This window comes from Sporothrix schenckii (genome assembly GCF_000961545.1).
Source record: "Sporothrix schenckii 1099-18 chromosome Unknown Cont44, whole genome shotgun sequence".
NCBI lineage: Eukaryota > Fungi > Ascomycota > Sordariomycetes > Ophiostomatales > Ophiostomataceae > Sporothrix > Sporothrix schenckii.
Genome location: NW_015971145.1, coordinates 3,075,318 through 3,092,135, shown reverse-complemented (window position 1 = coordinate 3,092,135; position 16,818 = coordinate 3,075,318). Strand labels below are relative to the sequence as shown.

Below are 16,818 nucleotides of genomic sequence, written 5' to 3'. Positions count from 1 at the left end.
GACGGGCCATGGCGCTGAATTGGGGGCCGACAGGAAACGGAGGTCAGAAGAGACAAGCTGGCGAACAGTAGTAGGACCGATGAATTGGAAAAAGAAAAGTAAATACGAAGCATCTTACAAAAGGGGGTTTGCCACTAAGAAATGATTGAGGTAAGGACGATTTGCGTCGAATGCTCCTTCTGTCTTTGGGACGCTGTTCGCTCTTTCCATTTTTGTCAATAATGTCTCAGCCAATACGGTGTTGCGTCTTTTACATTTGGGAGACCGAAAAAGAAATACATCGCATCGGTTGTGCCCCCGAACGAACCAGAATCCCTAACAATAATAAAGGCTGTTATTGACTTATTTTTCTTCTTTTGAATTGCGGTCTGGTGCAATCTCTGATGCGCCACCGGCCGGTGGACACCCAGGCAACGTTCCGCGGCCGCGCATGGAGGGCAAGAGCGACTCTCTCAGGTCATGAGTATGGTCTTTGTTAGCTTTGAACTGCATCGGGTTCTTTCCTTCTTTCTCTTCCTTCCCAAAAATAAAACAAGCAGGGGCTTTGGTGTGGGTCACATTGCGCGAGAGAGAAGGTGCAAAGGGGACTCTACAGGGGTGCTCATGCAGCTCAAAATGAGATGTCACAATATTGATTTCTGGCGAGAACCAGATGTCTTCCTTTGGTTGCAGTCAATACGAGAGTCAATATCATCGACGTTGCGCGTTTTCTTTGAAAGGTGCGACGTACGAAGTACACTGTATTGAGCAATACTCGGTACTTGTACGTCGTACGTCGTGTAGTGATGTCGCTTTGGATTAGCAATACAACAATTGTACTGCAGACAATTTTATTTCAAAGCAGCGACCCTTCAGACGATGCTCTTTTTCTAGCACATATCATCCTTCGTTTCGTTCCGACTGTTTTCGTGATCCAACTCTATTTTACCTCGGGCAGACGAGGCCCAGGCTGAACAATGCACAGCCATAGACAGCCAAAGAAAGCAACAACAACAACAACAGACGGAGAGCACAGGTCATGTCTCCAGGCATTCAATAGAGTATATTTGCATTGGGTAGCAGTGAAGCATCTCGGAGCTCGGACCAGGGGCCACCTTCACTACACGGTCCACGCCGTTGTTTGATGTTTGATCTTCGAAACAAACTCCTCGTCTATCCACAACGTTTATTCTCAAAAACGGTCCCCTTGGAGAGAAGAGTGCAGGGTACTCTAGGCCGAAGCTTCTGTTGTCTCCTCTTTCTGTTTTCTCGTCTTGAAGGCAATGTACAGCGTACTCCGCAAGGCTTTGCGCACATTTCCGGAAGCGTTGCCTGTCATGCGTGGATCGTCGTAGGTGCCTTGTCGATTTTCTTATGACAGAAGGACATCTTATTCCAAATGCGCAGCTCACGGAAGACTCCGAGAATCCGTGACCGACCTGACGAGAAGATGGTCTTGGCCCTCCCTCTGTCGATCCTGAACTGAACAGGAAGGGAGCAGCAGAGACTGGTGCTGCCTCTGCCCGACAATTCCGATCCATGGGATTGGGAGGCGAGAAGGTTTGTGTGAGGAACAGCGCCTGAGAGCGCTTCACAGCCGCACAGGAGCCCTGCGGCCTGGGCCTGCCAGCCAATCCAGCGCATCATTGCCTGAAGCAGAAAGCCCAAACAAGCGACATCCAACGTAATACGGCCAGACGGCGTAAAGGGGGCCACACACATTTTCCTAGATGACCCCATACTTCAGAAATCCGATGAGTCGGTGCTGTTGATCCCACAGATCCTCTCTACGATCGCATTGCGTCTACGAAGTAGTGCGTCGTGCCTGCGCCTACATTCTGCATCCTGCATTCTGCATCCTCATGGCTTGGACATAATGTCTCGCCACATCTGTCACCCTTCATCCTTCGTCCTCGGTTCAAATGTCGTCTCTTCCATTGTCCCCGTGGGCAAAGGTCTCGGGCTTGGTTTGGCGACCTCGCTAGGGCTTACCTGTCTGCTACGAATTACGTCTTCAAATATTGTTAGCTCGTCGTTGCATTTTGGGATTTAGGAGCGCTGGGAGGAAGGGGCTGGGGGCCTTCTGCTTTGTGCAGCAGGCTAAAGACAGAAAGACACTGAGAATGGCACACAAGAATCCTCCTGTAGGAGCACTGTTGACTTTACGATAGACGCGATCCAACACTGGACACGAGGATTGCGGTGCCCTTGGCCGAAATTGAGCGTTGCAGCCTGCAAGTTTGCTGCCGACATCTTAGCCGTTACGCCGAGCGCATCACGACCGTTTGATCCTGCAGTGGACGTTGAGGTGTCAGGTCAGATTCCCCTCACGTCTTGACTATTATCCGAGAGCTACAATCCGAGAGCTACAATCCGAGAGCTACATCGGACAAAAGAAAGGGGGGTCGAGATTTGCTTTTCCTCCGCATGCTCCGATATGTTTTGGCACTGATGCACCATCGGTTCCCCTGATGCGTACGACGTCTTCCTTCGATTGTAACGGCTACGCAAAGATCACCAACGAACGCATCGCCAGATCAGGCCAAGCGTCGTGTTTGAAGGGGGATCAATTAATCAACAACGCCAACTACTTTTTCATTTGCAGGTATGGGTATATTTTTTTTTGTCGCCCTCTGTCTCTCTCTCGTTTGTGCACTCTCCTTGTGCACGGCCCGGTTGAAATCGCCTGTTTTTTCCCACACGACATTCTGAAACACAAACACCCCGGAAATGGTAACCAAGAAGTTGGGACGACGACTTCCCCTTTTTCGCCCAACATTAAGCGCGAATAAGGGGGCAGGCATCTAGTCCTGGTTCGTATTCCGTGCAACAAACAGAACTATGTCGATCCTAAAACAAAACGCATTGATGCTATTTGTTTCTCTGTTTCATCCAATGTCCATCGCGTGGTCGACAGTACGACACACAACAGACATGCTCCCTCGAACGACGCACTTGTGGATCGTCACAGCCCACTCCGCGCCCGCTTGAGCTGCGGCGGCGAAACGGGGCAGAGGTCGAGGCTGGCGGCGTCCCAGGCTCGCAATCGTTTCCGGCTGGGCGTGTCGCCAGGGAGACTTTTCGTCCTGTGCGCGTTCTTCTCCAAACTGTCCTGACTGCCCAAACCGTCCAAACTGCTTTGGCTCTCATCGCTGCCAGACGCTTGGCTGCCGTCGGCCGTCGACGGCGCGGTCAGACTGGAGACAAAGTCAATGGGCGAGCACGAGGCGGGCGGCAGTGGGGAGTTGGAAACGCGCGGCGGAGTTTTGGGCGTCATGGGCGACGTTCCCATGAGGGGAAGCGATGTTGCTCTCCGCTTGGGTGTCCTTGGCGGCGAGGGTTCGCCAGGCAAGATCTCTCTTTTGCCAACAGCAGCGTCTTCTTCGACAGTACTTCCTTTGACCGTACTTTCCTCAACCGAAGCTACGACCCTTTCTGTCTCCTCTGCCACCTCCGTCTCCTGGGTGTCGCCCGTCAGGTCAATGACGGACACGACGAGGTTCGGTTTCGCCAGCTTCGCCTTCGCCAGCTTCGCCTTCTCATACTTATCGTATCTTTCGTCGTATGTTTTGACTGTGACAATGGACAACTGGCTTTGTTTGCAGAGGCCCTTGTCCTCGTCCTCTGCCTCTGCTTCTTCCAAAATGTCAATCAGAGGCAGCCCAAGACCAGCCGACAGCGGCGGCTGGCTCGTGGCTGACTGGGTCCGTTGTGTCGATCCTGATGACGACTGGCTGCGGGTCGTCGATTGCGAAGGCGACTGCGACTGCGACTGCGACTGGCTCGTTTCGGCATCCATGGCGATGCCGCCCTTATCGGCACGCTTCAGCTGCGCGACCCAATGGGCGTGCTGGGAGGCATCGTACGCGTCAGGACCAGGCCCGCCGCTGCCGCCGCCACTGTCCGGCCCATCAAAAAAGTCGTCGTCGTACACAGCTGTGCGCGCCTCGGCTTCGACGGCCATGGTTTGTAGGTCGTCAAACGGTAGCGTGTCGGCCCACGTGCGGTCAAAGTGGAACTTGACGACACTGGGAAACCGCGGGCTCCAGAAGCGGCCGTAGCCCGGGCGGTGAAAGGAAAAGCAGCGAATGTCGACGACGGGCGGGTCGGCAAAGAGGTCGGTAGGGCCGCCTTTGCTGTCGTCCAGACCGGGCTCGAGAGGAGCGAGGTCAAAAGGGCATGTGTCGCGGTGGCCACCATCGGCGCCGGGCGTAGACGTGGCACGTCTTGTGTTTCGTGTCTTTCGTCCGTCGGTTCTGCGTGGCATGGGAACGACGCGCGGCCGGCAGTGGCGCAAAAAGGTGGCCATCTGCGCCGGCGTGAGAGTCACAACGTTGGTGACGACAAAGCGCGGTCGAGTCTGGCCGGCCTTGGGCGTCTCCTGGCACCCGATGAAAAAGTGCGTCCATTTGAGCCCTGGCAGGTCGGAAGGGTACTCACGCGCTTTGCAGGCATCGTAGCGGGCACCGACAATAGCAAAGTCGCCGACCTCGCCGAAGCCGCCAATATAGCCCTTTTTGAGTTTGATGACGTAGGAGGTAAGGTGCGGCCACTCGAGGGTGGTGGACGAGGTAGTTCCTGACCCCGGGCCCTTGAGGTCAAAGTACGGATCTTTCAAGGGCTTCAGGACAAGCCCTTCGAGATGGGCAGTGATGCACCGTGCAAAGGCGCGGCGCAGCTGGGCCGGTGCCGTACGGGCGCGAAAGTCGACGATCTCGCGCTTGACAAGCTCCGCATAGCCTGGGCGGCATGTGACCAACTTCTCCAAACGGCGAAAGCGGTCTTCTCGGCTGGTGCTCAGCAACGACTCGTCATCAACAAGCATGACGTCGTAGTAGACAATCATCAGGTGCTCGTGGTCCTGGGTGTCGCCGCGCGGGTCGCAGTAGAGGCGCGATCCGCTGCGGTTGACGTGCTTGCGGATGGCATCAAAGTCCATGATTTTGGCGGCCTACACCGCGTTAGCAACGCAAATTCAAATCAGCATTGACGGGCCGTCCGCAGGCGACTCACCTTCTCGTCGTACGCCAGCATTTCACCCTCGAGGATGCACCCCTTGGTGATTGGACAGTCTGGCTGCCCGAGGCGCAGCGACTCGCGGATGGCACTGTGCAGGTTCACGCGGTCCCACGTGCTGTCCTTGCCGCTTTTCGAAAAGAGTTGAAGACAGTCTTTGTGGTCCGGTCCGTTGACGAGGTTCACATGCACCTGCACGTATTCGCCATCCATCTTGTGCTCACAGCTCATCCGTTGTGGACCGCCCATGGCGATGCAGTGCTGGATGCTGCGGCCTTTGGCCCATTGCTGGCGGCCGACCTTGACGCCGAGACGGGGGCGGACAATGTCATTGTCACCGGATAAGGACGCGACCGCCGCCTCGAGATCCGCAAAGACTTGCAGAGCCTGCGGCAGGGCGCGGTGAAAGGCGCGCGCCACGACCGCCCCGTCGAGCACGGCTGGCCTCAGGTCTCTGAGGATCAGGCGTGTCAGCCACTTGGCGCCGCACGGGTCGAGGCGCTGGTACAGCCGCGCGAGGGCATCTTGCGTCGGCGGAGGCGCAATAAAGTCGTTCTTCGACGGGCGCGCCGTATGTCGTCCCCGAACAGCCGGTGCACTGAACCGACAGCGTGCAGCGACGCCGTGCAAAGTGGCGTCAATCTCCTCGACGGTGACGGGTACATTGGGCGTGGGATTGGGCTGGCGGTTAGCGGACGATCGAGCAACAGACCGGATGAAGGACGGGTGAGTTTGGACGTACTGTCCGCTGGAGGATGGCCTCGACGCAGTCGGCAAGGTCCACGGGTCCCGTGGTGGCATGATCGCAGGGGCGCATCCAGCGAGAGAGTTCAGGGACGCGAGAGTGGCCGAGACCAAGAGCGCGGATGAGGATGCGCTGGAGGCCGCGGGCCTGCAGGGCATAGACGCGGTCGGTGCGGCGGTCGGGCAGGAGGGTGGAGAGGAGGGCGGCGGCACCTGATGAGCCGGCCGCGGAGGACGTTGGTCGTTCGACGATCAACGCATCGACCTCCTTCCTGTGCTCTGCAAACCAAGATTGGACGACCAGGTTGACGGACCGAGGTCGACTTCGATGAGCCGTCGGGAGCTCAGCGACCTGCTGGAAGAGATCACAGACATGGCTGAAGAGGAAGGGCATGGTGGGAGGGTCGAGATAGACAATGGAAAGGGAGGCCGAGATGCTGATGCGTCTGCTCGCATGTCGACGTGCGGAAGGACGTAGAAAGGGAGACGGGCGTCAAATGTACTAAAGGTCAGATGGAAATGTGATGCTAAAGAGAATCTGATGATATTTCCAAGACATCCAAAGTTGGAAGGGAGGCTCGATTTATGTACGCCGTAAAGATGGCCGACAAAGAAGCAATGGGTTCCCTTTGATCCTTTTACCCTGTACTCGTGCGACGTGGCCGAGTTGTTGTCTCGTCTCCCTTTGATGCAGCACTGCCTCGCAGGCAACGATGTGACCGTTGAGTGGGACAAAAAAAACAGATGCCACTCCCCCCTTTTGCCGGAAGCAGCCATTTTCGGCCATTTTGTGAAGCCCCACGACTGGGCCCTTTGTAGCCTTTGTGTCGTTGATAGCTTGGGAAAGTGCCACTTTAGGGCACGCGCTGGACGCGCTATGGGAGACACCAAAACTGCAGGATCGACTGATGTGGATCGCGCATGTGGCACGGGTTCACGTGAGGCGTCGCAGCGGATTCTATTAGGCAGAATCGACGATTTGGCGATGCAACCATCTGAAATAGGCAATCAAATCGACGGAACAAGGATAAAGTTGGGGAACGCCGTACATCGTATATTGTGGCGGAAAGACTATTATTGCAAATTATAAATGAGCTTCAAATCAAGACAATGGACAGAGGCAGGCTCGTTGGGCTGGGAATCAAATGAATATGCCAAAAGCAAACAGGACGCAGAAAACGCTGCACAAATGAAACCGAAACAAAAATCCAAGCAAAGTAATACAGACATGATAAAAACAAACTAACAACATAGATCAGATCAAAAGGACAGCTGCCTCATATGCCTCCTGTCAGAAGTCACCGCCAGTGTCGCCGAAATCACCTCCAAAGTCAGCGCCCGTGTCGCCGCCTACGTCACCCGTGTCGGCGCCCCAGTCGTCCCCTGAGTAGTTGACCGAGTCGCCCCAGCCGCCGACACTGCTTGTGTTGTTGACGTCAATGTTGATCTGTGTGTTCGAGTTTATATCAAACACGGGTACGGCAGGCGTGGTTGTTGGCAGCACAAACGTCGGCTGGTTCTGCGTTTGCTGCTGCAGAATGTTCATGAAATTGTTGTTCGCCTGGGCTTGCGACTGCTGCAATATATTCATAAATTGGTTGGACTGCTGCTGCTGCTGCTGCAGGATCGCCTCGTACGGGTTGTTTGCTTGCTGGTTATGCTGATGAGCTTGCAGGAGCGAGTCGATGACCGTATTGGCCAGTGCTTCGCCCGGGGTCGGTGCACCGGTACCACGGCCTGCGCTCACACCCGCGGCGCCACCGCCGCGACCTGCGGCAACACCGGGACCATAGCCACGACCGGCGCCAGGTGCTGTACCGTAGCCACGACCAGCACCTGGGGCACCACGACCAGCACCTGGGGCACCACGGCCAGCACCTGGGGCACCACGACCAGCACCTGGGGCACCACGGCCAGCACCTGGGGGGCCACCACGGCCAGCCGCCCGGTCGCCTTGGACTTGGAATTGGGCACCTGGGGCTGTACCAGCTTGCGCTCCGGTGGTAGTGCCAGGAATGTATGGTTGAGGCCCAACAGAAGTTGCCGCTGGAACGGCACCAGGAGGGGCACCAGGAGCAACAACACGAGCAGCCCCTGGAGCTCCAGGGACAGCTCCAGGGACAACTCCAGGAACTGAACTTGCACCGGAAGCAGGAGAGGCTGCAGGAGAGGTGCCAGGAGAGGCGCTAGAAACTACACCTGGTTGGACGCCGGATGCAATACCAGGAGCAGCGCCAGGAGCAGCGCCGGGAGCCGCACCGGGAGCCGCTCCAGGTGCCGCACCAGGTGCCGCAACTGGCACAGCGCGCATACCGGGCGGAGCACCACCGGGGGCAAACCCAGGAGGCGTCTGCGCAGGCATGCCGGGTGCCGCAGCGTGCGGAACTTGTCCCGGAGGCGCTGAGAAACTCGTAGGCATAGGCGGCCGACCGGCCTGGCCTGCTACAGGCTGCCCTGGCACCTGTTGGCCGGGAGCTGCCTGACCGGGCGCGACTTGGCTGGGGGCGGGTTGGGGAGACGCCACGGGCTGACCGGGAATGTATGGCTGTTGCGGTGTCACTGGCGCGGCCGGAGAGGGCGTACCACCCGGCGGGACACCGTGCTGCATCTGGCCGGGCGCCGTGTGTGTTGTGTGCAGTGGCGGGGGGCCGCCTGTGGCGGCCATCTGCCGCGCCGCGTAGATTTGCGCTTCGGCTTGTTGCTTGGCCTGCTGGATCTGGATCTGCGCCTGGCGCTGGGCTTCGGCCGCGTCGGCCTGCGCTTTTTGCACGGCCTGTTGCATGGCGTCCTGCTGCGACGACTGACGCTTATACTGCTGGTGCGTCGAGTAGGCCGTGGTGCCAATGCGGGCGCCGGCGGCGCCCGACATGCCGATGCTCTCGCCAACCAGCGCGCCGCCAATGGCAAACGCAGTGCGCTTGACGGCCGGGTTCTTCATCAACTTGGAGAAAAGGCCGCTGCCGCTGCCACCGCTGCCACCGCTGTTGGCGTTGTTGGTGGTGGGTGAAACAGCACCCGGTCGGTTTGGAGCCGTGCCCACTGTCATTTGGCCACGCTGGGGCGCTGTACCAGTAGGCGCGGTTGGGGGTGCAGCAAATGGGCGGTACGCCGGGCCCGGCGCCGGCGTCGTGTGCACTTGTCCCGGGGCCTGACCAGGAGCCGTAGCAAACTGCTGCTGTGCCTGCTGCTGTGCCTGTGGCTGTGCCTGCGGCTGGTACGGAACAAGGACACCATTGGGACCCATAACAAACAACTGCTGAGCGGGTTGTTGCGGTTGGGCGGGCTGAGGCTGGCCGGGAACTTGTTGTCCCGGAAGAGGCATGGTCTGGGCATGTTGTGGGTGCGCAAACCCGGGTGGCGGGGTATGCTGTGGCTGCTGACCTTGCTGAGGCGGCTGAGGGTGTACTTGAGGAACAGCCGCTGGTGCCGTCTGGCTGTGGTGCAGAGGAGGAGGCTGCGGGTTCTGGGTGCCAGTTGGGGCGCCTGGAGCCGCAGCCGGAACCGGTGCCTGGGCAGGAGGTGGTACCTGGCCTGGCTGGCCCGTTTGTTGCGGTGTCGCGAAACGGTTTGGCAGCGGAGGTGGTATGCCGCCCATGGCCAGAGGTGGGCCAGGGAAGAAAGGCTGCTGTGTCTGCTGGCTTGGCAGCTGGCCAGGAAGGGACATGCGGTGCGCCGGATGAGCCTGCTGGCCGGCGTTCGTACCCGGTACTGGCTGGAATTGTGGGAGTGCGCCAGGGAAAGCCTGGGAAGCAACCCCTGGCTGCCCGGGTTGCGGCTGTGGCTGCGACTGTGGCACCGACTGTGGCTGCTGCACGGGCTGGAGAGGCTGGACTGGCGTATGGAATGCTTGAGGGTTGTAGCCAGCCGGGGCCGGCTGGGCCACACCGGCCACGGGTGACGGTATTTGACCTGGAGCAGCGTACATGGACATGCGCTGGGGCGCTGGCTGCGTTTGCTGGGCGGGTGGAGACGGTGTAGTAACCGAGCCGGCCACCGAGTTGCGGTGCATCGAATTGACGGACAGGGCCGGCGACTGGTGCGTCTGTTGGGGACTGCTCTGGCTCGGGGCGCTATGGACACTGTGAATGCTTTGGGCGGGCGTGTGCACGCGCTGCGGATCAATTGTCGAGGAAGCAGGCTGCGCCGGGGTTGACGCAGGAGATTGTTGCAACGAAATGGACTGGATGGGCTGGATGGGTTGCTGGCCGAGCTGGTCGACGGCAACTCCCCATTGTTGGTTTGAGACGGACGAGACGGACATGCGGTGAGGGAGAATTGTCGGACCAGGGCCGGGACCAGGGCCCGAGGAGGCACCGGGGACGGCCGAGGCAGTGAGTTGTGGCGATTGAGCGCTCGCAGACCGAGGCGATGCATTCCCCGAGCCTCCACCAACAGCTTTGCGTTGCACAGTTGGCTTGCGCTGGATGCGGTTCTGCAGGGGCGGTTGGGCAGCAGTTACGGTTGGCGGCGGCGTAGCGGACGGTGTAGCTGCAAAGGTCGAAGTCGGAGACGATTGCTGGACCTGCGGTGGCGCGGTGGTAGGGGGCTGTGCCTGTGGTTGGGGCGTCTGACGCTCCTCGGCGGCCAGTATGAGACCCGACGATGCTTCGGCGATCGACGCAAGGCCGCTCGGGGGCGCCTTTACGCTCGGAGCACGGGTGGGACCGGCAACGGGAGGTGGTGTGTTGACCGGCGACATCGGTTTCGGTGCGGTGCTGGCAAAGTTGGCAGACATCACGACGGGTGTGGGAGGCGGCGGCTGTGAGACAATGGTGGCCGCTGTAGCTGTACCGGTTGGGGGCACCGGTGCGGGCATATCTTTGCTTGTAGAGACACTTTCGGATCCGACGACCACACCAAGTGGAGGCGGTGAAGCTGGCCCAGCTCCGGACGATCCAGCTGCCGGCGCAGGCGGCTGTATCGAAGATGAGGTTCCGGAGGCCGAGAGGATGCTAAAAGCAGATGTAGAAGCGTGAGGAGGTGGTGATCTTGGCTTTAACGGAGAGGGAATGGCTTCGTTTGCTGCCGTAACACCAAAGGAAGCAGAGGTCTTAGGCGCGAGGGCCTGTGCAATCTGGTTGATCGTGGCTGGCGTAGTTTGGGGTGCGTTGGGAACAGCTGGCATAGATAGTGGAGAAGCAAGCGACGTCGGGCTACCTTGGCGAGACAGGCGGAGCGGTGCTGGCATCAACTCAGGCTGTGAGTCCTGGACGTCTTTCGATCCAGCCTGGGGTGTTGCCAAATCAGATCCTTCGGTACCTTCTTGGGTAGCTGGGGCCGGTGCTGTGCCTACAATGTCCTTCTTTTCACTCGTCTGGCTAGCTGGTGCTTGAGCAGGCAGCGCAGAGACGCTGGCCACGGGCGTTGGAGTCGGCTGAGGAGGTGGTGCGGTTCTTTGAGGCACAGCAGCTCGTAGCACCAAAGGAACGTCGGAGAGAACGGCGCCCGCAGGTTTCGGAGTAACAAGAGCCTGGGGGATGTACGGACGGTTTGACGCAGGTTGAAGAATAGAGGGCACACGGTTGGGGGCGTCTTTGGCTTCTCGTTCTGCTGTGGGGGGGGAATTTGGAGGCTCTGCCGCAGATGCAGGAAAAGCAGGGGCAGCAACGGGTGCAGGAGTGAAAGAGGTTGGTGGTTGAGGCTGAGGTGGAGACTGAGGCTCTTCAACTGGTCTTGGCACAGGCTGGCTCTGAAGCGGCTGCGATGGCTGAAGTGAAAGAGGTATGCTAGTGAGTGTTGTGTCAAGGGTAGCACGGCGATGTTCTTCGTGGGGCTTGTCTTGATGGGGGCCGTCACGTTGACTGTTTCTCGCCTCCGCAGCGGCGGCAGTAGCAATAGCAAGGTCGGCAACTACAGGAGGTTGGCGACCTGTATCGTCACTGGCAGGCGGCTTCTCGGCAGAAGCGGTTGTTGCTTCGTTGGGCTTCGTCTCTTTGGCGGCTACAACCGCAGCTGTGGCCGCAACTGGGGGTGTGGCGATGGGTGCAGCTGTCGCGACAATGGGCTCGTGTGGCAGCTCTGCAGGACCAGGCAGGATGGGCCCACTGTCAAGTTCGACGGGCGGTGGGTTGGCTTCTTCTTCAGTCAGAGGTGTTTGTTCCGTGGCCAGCTCCGAGATGTTGCCGACGGGGTCGGAGGCGTAGTGCCGACCGCCAAGCGCAAGAGCGTCCGGGAGCTCGTGGATAATGACCGGCTCCGTGTTGGGTGGCAGGGTTGTGGCGGCAGCAGCAGCAGCTGTTGTGTCGACGCTTTCTGTGGCAACACTATTGACTAGGTTCGGGGTGGTGAGTGTGCTGGCAGGTGTGCTGTCGACCTCGGCGATGCCTCGTTGTGTGGGGTCGTCAACAGCTTTGGGGTCCGGTTCTTCTTCGTCTTCGTAGAGGGGAGACACGTCGGTATAAGAAGCTGGGCCGAGAAAGCCACCAAACATGTCAAAGGACGATGAGTTGAGAAAGTCGCTGCGGCCGAGTGTGGCGGAGGCGGGCTCTTTGCTGGCAGCAGCACCAGTTCGGGATGCAATGCTGGCCGACCGTCTTGGGGGTAAGCCTGACATGCGCCGCTGGCGGTCGCTCTCGAGGCTTTCTTCGGGAGTGGGGATATAGCTCTGCGCGACGGGGCCGAAGTTATCAAAGTACTCGGGAAACTCGTCGCCTGGCTTGGGGAACATGAACTGCACGGCACCCGTTGGCTTGTAGCGGAAGAACCACCTCGAGCCATCATAGTCCGACTCCCAACCCTCGGGGAGGGAGGCCATGATTGGGACGGGGTCGAGGGCACACGAGGGAGAGGGGAAGGGGGAGGGGATCAGAGGTGACGGGAGAGCGCAAAAATGCGCAAACCCTGTAGGCGGAAGAACCGCGCACAGGAGGGAAGGGACGAAGAAAGCCTGGCGACGTATGTACTGGATAGACAGCCCGAGCTAGTGAGGGGGTAGGATCAGAGCTGAAAAGGACAACAGACGCAAAAGGGCACAGGCTGTGGGAAACAGGAAAATGCAGACAAGGGGGGGGAGAGGCAAGACGCAGGCGACACGGGGGAGAAGGAGGTGTGATGATAGAGGAGAGTGAAAGAATGCGGTCTCGGAAGGCTGAAGGCTGGAGCTTGCTCTGTCGGGTAGGCTGGCAAAGCGCTGCCCCTAATTTGCTCCCCTTGGCACCAGAACGATTTCCTGTTCAGATGCTAAGCCACCACTTGCAGAGCCGCGCTCACACACGCGCATACGGGTATTGACCTCCAAGATCTAGCCTCGGGCAGGAAGCGTAAAGCAATATTGGAGGGGTGAGCAACAGCGGGTGTGAGTGTGGTCGTGGGTGAGGTGGTAGCTGTCGCGGCCGCAGTCGTATCGACCGGGTGTCAGGAAGTTGCTGTGAAATGGCCGATCTCTCTCGTTCGGGAGGGACCGTTCGATAGCTCCCGAACGGCACGAGGCTTGAGAGGAGAGCAATGTGTAGGAAATACGAAAAAGCTTGCGAAGAGTAGGCAGTCTAACTGCGCGAGCTTTGGTGCAGTTCCGTGTTCAGCTCTAGGCATGTAATACACGACAAGTCGAACACGCCTCGTGCCAATAAGGCAAGGTGGCTTGGTGGCGGAAGCTTGAATGTCTGCGAGCGACCACTCAACAGCTGCAGAACGAGCACCTGCGGAAAACACTTCAGTCGGGCCAGTAAAGAATGCCTCGAAACGACGATGGCTGGCGGAACCTTCCGCGCGATCACAGTGGCAGAGGAATCGACACCTGTGGAAGGGTAGAGTGTAATGGCGAGTCGCAATCGCATTTAACGTAGCCCCTGGAGCCAGATCGATGGAAGAGAGGCCAGGCCCTGTTCAGGTAGATCCGGAAAGGCTTAGCCTGTCACGTTAGCCCGCATTTCTCGTTCGGTTCTGACCTCTCGCGCGTTAAACTACTCACCAAAATGGACGCTATTTTGCGGCTGAGCCGTTTCCTTTCATGTTTTGATTGTTTCTCGCTGTTTCGTGCACCCGTGGCCGTTGGCGGTCTGGCCTGGCTCAGACCAGCACGGTCTCGTGGCGTCCATCGCCAACTCTAGCAAATGAGAGCTGCAGTTGATGTGATTGGCGCATGCAGAATATCAATATTCCATCGGCGGCCGTGGGGCCCTATTTTTCTGGGGACGTCAAAATATTGGGGACTAATCTAAGCTCCACGTCACGACGCGCGCTACGAATGTAGACTGTATTCTAATGAATTCAGTACGGAGGCACGGGAGGTGACAAGTGTAAAAAACCACGCCAAAAAACCACGCCGAGGAAAAGTCACCAAAACGACAAGGATTATTCCACTTTACTAGAAAACAAAGGTATCTCCTTAGAAACTCGTGTGTCTACTGTTTACCTCGATAACAGCCGTTCTTCTTGTAGGTATTTGTTACACACAAGCGTATACGTCACTGGCTCCGAGATGCCAGGTAACGGAACAAGAAATAAAATATCACAAGTACCACGATTCAGAACGCCGTACTATGGTGTACGTCCTGAATAATAATATGACAAACTATGTGATGAATGATTGTTGATTCTGGAAGCTATCTAAATTACAGGTTAGAGAAAAGGTCTTTATATGTCCGTTGCACGGCCTTACTAGGCGGTGTTGCAACTTGGTGAAAAACCAGTCTCCCGTGAAGGGAGCCTGCATGTAACAATGTCGCTCAGGAAATACCGCTGGAATACCCTGCTCAACCTACCCGACGACTTTCCCGTCCTAAACCACAGATACCGGGGTAAATGGACGACCGACGCCATCTATTTTGCTATCACCGGTGGCGACCTGCCCGCCGTGCACGAGTTCATCCGCCTGCTTGGCACGGATGTACTCTACCTCTGCGACATGGGCGAGATCTCGGAGAATCTCACACCCACCGCGCTCCACATTGCTGCCGAAAGCGGCCGCGTGGACATGCTATCCGTCCTACTCGACTACCGCGACAGCCTGCCGCCGGACGAGCGAGACCGGCGGGAGGGCGCGTATGAGCGGGACGAGCAGGTATGGGAGGATCCCTTTCGGCGCCCCTGGGGCACGCCCCTGACCACAGCGTGTATGGCTGGGCAGGCCGACGCCGTGCAAATGCTGCTGGCGAGTATGCCCAAAGTGGATGTCAACGCGAGCGACAAGTTTGGTTACACGCCGCTGCAATCCGTGGCCCGGTACGCCCTGAGCGCGGGGCCGTATACGGACCCGGACGAGCCGGCGCGGCGTATGGCCATCGTCAAGATACTGCTGGCCAGGGGCGCGGTACCGCGCTCGACGGACGGCCGGCCTGGGCGACCGAATCCCTTACTTTTAGTATTAATGGCCGACCATGGCCAGGGCGACGCGGCGTTAACCCGCTTCTTCATCGACGAGGTGGGCATCGACGTACACGCCGGCTTTTCGTGGTATACGGCGCGGCTGGACGGCCGTGGCGTCAACGGCGTGGCCGACGACAAAGGCGTCGACGGCTACCACGGCGCACCGACCAACGACACCGACGTCTACTTAACGCCGCTCGCGACGGCCGCCCTCTTTGGCAACGCAGCGGGCGTGGAGGCCCTCTTACGGACCCCAAACACAAATTGTATTGCGGACCTCGTTCCGGCGACTGGCCTACCTCCCCTTCACGCTGCCATGGTCGGTGTGCCCGTTCTCAAAGCAGCCATCCCGCAGCCGGGCGGCCCGGAACCGTCCTACCAACGCCCGATCCGTTTTGTCCACAACAACAAGGTATTCTTTCGACAAGATGGCTAGATGCACGATCCCATCTCGAACGAAGAGCGGGAGGCCTACGTGGCCGCGGTCAAAGCCGCCAGTGTCGCGGACCGCGCAGCCTACATTGATGCCCGCGTGGCGACCGTCGAGCTCTTGACGGCCGAGGCGGCCTCTGTCTGCTCAAAGTCATTCGATATTAATGCCGCCCACTCTGGGTACACGCCGCTACATCTCGGCGCGCGTTTCGACCGCCTGCCCCTGCTACGCGTGCTCCTCGACCGCGGCGCCGACCCGCGCATTCCAATTCCGGGGGGAGAAGCGTGTTTGCGGCCGTCGTTGCGTCGATCCACAGTCTGTGCGCCGCGCGGTCCCGCGTGGCTAACGACCAGCCGTGGCATTCTAGGGGAACAATATTCACCAAATACCACGAAGTTGTGCAGTCCATTGATGCGCGAGTCGGCGAGGGTATGACGGCTTTATTAAGGGATGTCTTAGGGGGCTCGTCCGGGGAAACCCCTGGGGAGGCCGTCAACGAGGCCGTCAACGAGGCGGACGCCGACGGCAACACGGCCCTCCACTGGACCATGGGCTACAGCCTGCCGAGCGCAACAAATGCGCTGCTGGCCCTGGGCGCGCGCGCCGACGCCCAGAACCACGCCGGCGAGGTGCCCACCGAGGGCACCGTCCCGACGACCACGCGCACCGCCGCCGTCTTCCGGGAGTATGACTGAAGTCACTGAGGCACAGGGACGGGGTCAAGGGCGACTGCGAGGAGGATTGGCTCGGCCTGGAGGATGCTACACCGACCGTGTGTCGGTAAATAAGCGTCCCGTCCAAGGCGGTGAGGCGAGGGGGGCCAGAAGACAGAAGACAGAAGACGGCAGCCGGTAGATGGCAGAGGCAGATACAGCGGTTAAAGGTCGTGTTGGTCTTGTTGCTCTTTTTGCCATTTCGCTCTAGCCCGCTTTGGCCAACGAGAGCAGATGAGAAAACGCCTCTCGAGACAAGAGCCGCCATGTCGATGAAGACGGTGTTTCGGCGGTGTTTCGTCGCCGCCGCCAGCTTTATCCTGGGCTCTCTTCAGTGACGTGATGGGTTCGTGTATCTTAGTTATGGGGTTTGTGGGCGATATCGTGACAGTTGGATTTGCACAAGGCGGAATCAATTCCTTTCCGAGTATTCGTCTGCAACGGTAACAGAGAACATACGGTTGGGACTTCTCTGTTTCACTGGGCATTCCCGGCATACTGGAAATATATGACAACGGGAAGGTAATCCAACGTATCGGTTCCCATGTGTTGTTCCCGTGCCGCTGTATCCTTATCCGAGGCCAAGAGAGGAGCATAAATAGACCATTAATGTTGGGTTTGTTGGTC

The 16,818-nt window shown here is 58.7% G+C and overlaps 5 protein-coding genes across 5 annotated transcripts; 2 read left to right on the top strand and 3 right to left on the bottom strand.

The window, feature by feature from the left end:
- Positions 1-1,314: 1,314 nt before the first annotated feature.
- On the bottom strand, positions 1,315-1,701 carry SPSK_10035 (uncharacterized protein; the record flags this gene model as incomplete). Its single annotated transcript, XM_016736597.1, has 1 exon — positions 1,315-1,701. One exon carries the CDS (start codon positions 1,699-1,701, stop codon positions 1,315-1,317), a length of 387 nt encoding a protein of 128 aa, XP_016587723.1.
- Positions 1,702-2,944: 1,243 nt separating this feature from the next.
- Positions 2,945-6,133, bottom strand: SPSK_08421 (uncharacterized protein; the record flags this gene model as incomplete). Its single annotated transcript, XM_016735019.1, has 3 exons — positions 2,945-4,930; positions 4,993-5,676; positions 5,738-6,133. 3 exons carry the CDS (start codon positions 6,131-6,133, stop codon positions 2,945-2,947), a joined length of 3,066 nt encoding a protein of 1,021 aa, XP_016587722.1.
- Positions 6,134-7,030: 897 nt separating this feature from the next.
- Positions 7,031-12,493, bottom strand: SPSK_08281 (uncharacterized protein; the record flags this gene model as incomplete). The annotated part of the gene is made up of 1 exon (XM_016734885.1): positions 7,031-12,493. The coding sequence occupies one exon, from the start codon at positions 12,491-12,493 to the stop codon at positions 7,031-7,033; it is 5,463 nt and encodes a 1,820-aa protein (XP_016587721.1).
- Positions 12,494-14,398: 1,905 nt separating this feature from the next.
- On the top strand, positions 14,399-15,481 carry SPSK_09498 (uncharacterized protein; the record flags this gene model as incomplete). The annotated part of the gene is made up of 1 exon (XM_016736070.1): positions 14,399-15,481. The coding sequence occupies one exon, from the start codon at positions 14,399-14,401 to the stop codon at positions 15,479-15,481; it is 1,083 nt and encodes a 360-aa protein (XP_016587720.1).
- Positions 15,482-16,173, top strand: SPSK_09798 (uncharacterized protein; the record flags this gene model as incomplete). Its single annotated transcript, XM_016736368.1, has 2 exons — positions 15,482-15,762; positions 15,795-16,173. 2 exons carry the CDS (start codon positions 15,482-15,484, stop codon positions 16,171-16,173), a joined length of 660 nt encoding a protein of 219 aa, XP_016587719.1.
- Positions 16,174-16,818: the final 645 nt, after the last annotated feature.